Genomic DNA, 5,469 nt, shown 5'->3' on the forward strand with positions numbered 1-5,469 from the left:
AAGTTGTAAACATGTAAATAGTTAAATATCTGTAGTTAATGACCACAGAGCCAAAAGACAAATGAGACACAAATATTAATCACAACACAACATAAAACAAGAACGGGACCAAATGACCGAGGTGTAGGACTAAAGCATCAGAGTCATAGGAGACCAACAGGTGATCATATTGATACAGACGTCTGGACCATCCTTTCACAGCTCAGCCCGTAAACCTGACTGGTTCTAGCGAGCCCAGCTTTAACCCCAAACGGCTCATTGTTTCTCAGTCCACCTGAACAGCAGTGTGGAGGTGTAGATTTGGACTTTATTGTCCCTGTGGGGAAACGCTTGTGCACAGCCCCATTCCGCTCGATGTACATTAACAGGACCCACATTCTACAGAACACTGTTCACATGTCACCTGTTAAGTGTTGCTGTGATGGATGGCGTTGGGCTTCAGCCTCGATGTGCTCGTCTGCATCTCATTGTTCTGTCTAGGAGCTGCTTCAGGTGGAAACTCAGAGTCGGAACATGTTTACTCAACCAGCTGCAGCTGTTCTGGTCCCAGAAATGTTCTGGGAAAGTTCTGGTTATGTTTTCCTAAGAAAGCTTGTTTTTGGTTTCCAGAATGTTGTTTGTTCTCACGTTGCAGCATTCCCAAATCATTCTCAGAAAGTTTTACAGAAAACGTTGTCATCTGAGGCCTTGATAACGTCTAGAAAACATTATTTGAACGTTGGTTTGAGACTGTTCCTCATTTGTTCTCATCTACACTGTAAAATATAGTCTAGTTGTTTTCACTGGTGTTTTATTTACTATTTTACATATTTTCAGTGTTTTGTTCGATGATAAGTATCGAGTAAAATTACAGAAAAACTGTTGACTGTAACTAAAAAAAAAAACTAAAAAAAAAACAATGTCCACATCAAAAATGGGTGTTTTTAGTAAAATATGAAAAATATTGTTTGTAGATATTTTCTATTATTTTCACTGTTGTTATTTTCGTCTTTAAACCATTCCACTGCTTCTTAGTTTCTTTTCTGGCTCATGTGCTGCCAGATTTTCCCCGTTGTTTTACTAAATGTTTTCTAACAGTGTCATGGAAACATCCTCAGAACTATCAGGGCACATATAACAGTTTGAAATTATGCTTAAAACCTTCTATGAATAGACGATTAAAATGGTTTCTTCCAATGTTAGCAGCGCTTGCCGGTGAAGTTAGCGTCGTGGGAACATTCCCTGCTAACTGTTATGAACCAGACTGTGTTCGTGTTGGAGGCGTCTGTTAGCGATCAGCCTCCTCCTGTTAAACACATGAGCATTAAATTAAATTCCTTCAGCAGCTCACAGGCACGCTGCAAAAAAAGAAAACAAATCGGGCTGCAAGGATGCCAGAAAAAATATGTTAAAAAAACCCCTGAAAATTATGGCAAGTATCTATCAGATAGTGATATTTTTAAGGAAACAGTGCTATTTAATGGTCATACATAATGCATCATGTATGTAGATTTTTCACATTACATATTTAGGCACTGTGTATTTTTTACCTTTTTTTTTAATAATTATTTTTGCGTTTTTGCACTCTGGATTATTTCTGTATTTCTTACATTACTATTTATTTAACCCTGCATAGTTTTTTTTTTCACTGTGCAGTTCTTACATCCAGTGTTACAGACATTTCATGACCTCGCTGTAAATCTTTCGTACATTTTATTTTCTCAGTGAGCAAACTTTGTGCCTAAATGTTTTATGCTGCGATTGTAGCTGCTGGAACAAAGTGAATCCCTGCAAAGGAGCCGTGAAGCATGATGGAAAAATCAAAGAATAAATATGAGTTCAGTGAGTTCTCAGCTGAGGATCCCTGAAACCAGACCACAGGGTTCAGGTTTTGGGAGGAACTCACCCCTGCTGTCGGCCTCTGATCCGGCTGTGCTGCAGGACTGCCTGGTAGGGAGACCGGGCCACGCAGACGGTCAGAACCAGGGACAGACCCAGGACTAGCACACACGCCTTCATCTTCACTTTCTGATGAAAAAACTAAAATCCTGCCACTGCTGCTGCTGCTCAGGCTTCTTCTTCTGCTTCTTCTTCTTCTGCTGCTGCTTCTGCTTTTCCCAGCAGCTTCCAGGAGAGGCCGGTTTATAGACGGCCGGGGGAGGAGGGGGAGGACGGGAAGGACGGGGAGGTGGGAGTGGCGAGACACAAGACACCCAAACTGCACTGCAAGAACTTCTCAGAGTCTTTGCTGCAGTAAAGGTACTCACAGCAGAACGCTGCACGTACCGAAGCATGAGCAGGAAATGCAGCTGAGGGTCGTCTGCAGCAACATGTGGTTCTTAGTTCTGTTCTCAGATCAGTGGCTCATTGTTCCTGATGAGCTGCAGCTGGATGTTGTTATTCCCACATTTTGTTTCTGATTGTTTGGTTTGTTAGGACTCAGAAGAAGAAGCCCATCCAGACATGCAGAGCCAAAACCCAGCTGAAGAAATGAGCCTGAGCTCTGAGCGACCCGTAGACAGTGAAGATGGTTCTGATCTTTGCAGGTTCTGGTCTGTTCTGCTGTGTTTTGGGGAACATCCGCACCTCCTGTGGACCACAACGTAAAGCCAACAGCAGCATCATGTGTGCTTTGTCCTCCAAGATAGGGTACAAATAAAACAACATGGCTCTGCAGCGCCACCAGTGGTCAACGTGGACGGCGATAAAAAACAGGCAGAGCTTTTGCTGCCACCGTGTGGCAAAGACAAATTCAGCAATCTGACCAATATCAACAGTAGAGAGATGAAAAGACAAAAGAAATGAAAAACAGAGGACGAAAGAAGCTCTGAAGCTGAGGAGACTTCAGGCTGATTTGAACTCGTACTTCCTGCTGTTTTTACCTGTGAGATGAAAAGCATTTAAAAATTCCAGCATGTATTTGTTAGGAAACAACGAGGCCGCATACTGGTCCGGTTCCGGTCCATTTCACCTCCTCCTGACTGGTTTAACAGCCCACACACATCTTACTGAAGCTCATGTTCCCATCAGTGTGGGCTCAGTTTTAGAAGATTTGATGATACCTTTCCATTTTGCACAGTGCTTCCAGATTGGATCTGATGCCGTCATGCAGCGCTGCAAAACCCAAAGCTGGAGGAGAAACAAGAAGCAACTCAAACATGGAGATTGCAGACGTGAAGTCAAACTACAGGTAAACTAAACCAGCAGAGGACACACAGACGTGGAAACCTCTGGAAGAAACCTGAAGAACATTTATTTACAGTTGAAAAGCTGAAAGTTTAACAGTTGCTTCTGTGTTTTACAGTTTCTGGTTATTTCTGATATTTCAGTGATTTTTTACCAGCAGCAGGTCCGTCCAACCTCCTGGCAGATTTCAGGCTTTAAGAGATTCCTGTCAGTTTCTGATGAAGATATCGTCTGTGTTGAGGATCTGAATATGTCAGACAAAAGCAGAATATTTGACTTCAAAACAGTATGAAGGAGGAGAAAACGGAAAAATTACAGCAAAGTGCAAGTACCTGAAAACATGACTGTATTTGAGTAGATGTACTTCTGCATGGTGGTAACTGTCCATTAATACAGTCTGAGAACATCAACCGTGATTTCACTCAGGACAGACAAAAAGCATCAGCTTCACATATATCACTTATCAGGTTTTAAAGCAATGTTCTGCTGCTTCTAACCTGTACCGGTCCAGTTCTTCCTGCTTCAGAAGTCTGTCTAATGTTTCCTAGAAACTGAACCAAATAACAGACTCCTTCCAGGAAAAATGGAAAATTCTTTTTTCTCTCTGTTAAAGACCAAAAGTCAACCAAACCAGCCTTCACTGTAGGAAACATGTGGGTGTCGTCGGCGTAGAAGCGAGCGCAGATGGAAAACGTTGCGCCCTGCCTCGGCCCAGAGAGGACACGTGGGCCGACAGTCCGAGGATGAGGAGCTGATGAAACACCACAAACATAAAACCAATGGCTTCCGGTGAGATGAGCTCATCTCTCTGAGGGTGAAACACAAAGACAATAACGTCTGATGATGAATCTCAGCTGCAGAGTCGCTGCAGATGTTTGATATCAGACAAAAGACAAATCTCTGCTCACCATCTACACTTTAACTCATCCTCCTTTGTTCACAGCAGCAGCACAAAGGACAAACTGCTGAAATACGAACAGGTCAGATCGCTCAGGTTTTTGATGTTTTCATTCATTAATATTCAAAATTGTTTTGGTTTTTGTTCATGAATGTGCAGGTTTTTGAAGTTTTGGTGTCATAACATTCTTTTTTTTTTTTTGATGATTCATACAGAGATATCCAGATTTTTTTCATGGTTAGGTACATAAATACTCAGGTTTTTGGTGTTTTAGCTGCTGATTATCCAGGCTTTTGACATTCCAACACATTAATATGCAGAGTTTTCACATTATGGAACATTAATATCCAAATTTTTTATGTTTTGGTGCATTAAAATCCATGTTTTTGATGATTGGGCACCTCAATAACCAGGTTTTAATATTTTGTTATTGTAACATTAAACTTTTTGGTGTTAAGTTTTGTTTTTTGAAGCTTTTAGGTGTTTTTTAGCATGTTTCTGGACTGTGGGAGGAAGCCGGAGAACCCGGAGAGAACCCACGCTGCACTGGGAGAACATGGAGACTCCACGCAGGAAGATCCCGGGTGTCCAACCGGCGACCTTCTAGCTGTGAGGCAACAGTGCTAACCACTGCTCCACCTGCAGCCCTCTGCTGATGACTAAGAGGGGATACAGATCAGACACATGATGATGCTGCAGGGTGAATGTTTCCATCAGTGTCTTTGCTGCTCCACATTAGCTTCACACAAACCAGGTTTCCAGTTTGTCCTCCAGCTCCTCCTGCAGCGTTTCCCAGCCAGATGGGATCTATAATCTGTATTCCTCAGTCCTCTCTGAGATCTGATCCTGACGGGTTCATGATCCTCAGAGGAGGGTCACTGGAGACAAATTGGTCCCAGATGAGGAATCAGACCAAGAGGGGCTGAAAAGCCCTTTTAAATCCTCCGTCAACAGAGGTGGTGGTGTTTGGTGGTCTGGGGGCTACAGGGTCGGGACAAATCAGCCACAAACTGCCATGCATGTGTTTGGAAAGAGGGACGAGCAGGAAGATATACTCATGGACCAGAAACCAATGAGACGGCATCATTTTAAAAAAACACAATCTGCTCACCTTTGAAAAGTTTATGAATTTTAGTTCTCTAATTGTTTTTTAAATGTCTAAATAATCATGTACCACCACTGTTCTCAGGCGTCAGAGCGACCGCAGGACGACCGCAGAGACACCGCAGAGCGACTGCAGGGCAACGGCCGAGCGACCACAAAGTGACCGCAGGGTGACCGCAGGGCGACCGCAGGGCGACCGCAGGGTGACCGCAGGATGACCGCAGGGCGACCGCAGGGCGACCGCAGGGCGACGGCCGAGCGACCGCAGAGCAACCGCGGAGCGACCGCAGGACAACGGCCGA

At 43.7% G+C, this 5,469-nt stretch overlaps 1 protein-coding gene across 2 annotated transcripts in view; it reads right to left on the reverse strand.

The window, feature by feature from the left end:
* The window catches only part of tgfbi (transforming growth factor, beta-induced), a 30,337-nt gene extending 28,218 nt beyond the window's left edge, over positions 1–2,119 (reverse strand). The window contains exon 1 of one of the 2 annotated variants that reach the window (XM_008302649.1): positions 1,886–2,119. In XM_008302649.1, the coding sequence (XP_008300871.1) occupies positions 1,886–1,998 (113 nt within the window). In that variant the 5' untranslated portion in view covers positions 1,999–2,119. The remainder of the gene's footprint in view (positions 1–1,885) is intronic. The other variant, XM_008302648.1, reaches the window with a different exon arrangement.
* Between the last annotated feature and the right edge of the window lie 3,350 nt (positions 2,120–5,469).

Source organism: Stegastes partitus, unplaced genomic scaffold, assembly GCF_000690725.1.
Source record: "Stegastes partitus isolate 25-593 unplaced genomic scaffold, Stegastes_partitus-1.0.2 Scaffold1851, whole genome shotgun sequence".
Classification (NCBI taxonomy): domain Eukaryota; kingdom Metazoa; phylum Chordata; class Actinopteri; family Pomacentridae; genus Stegastes; species Stegastes partitus.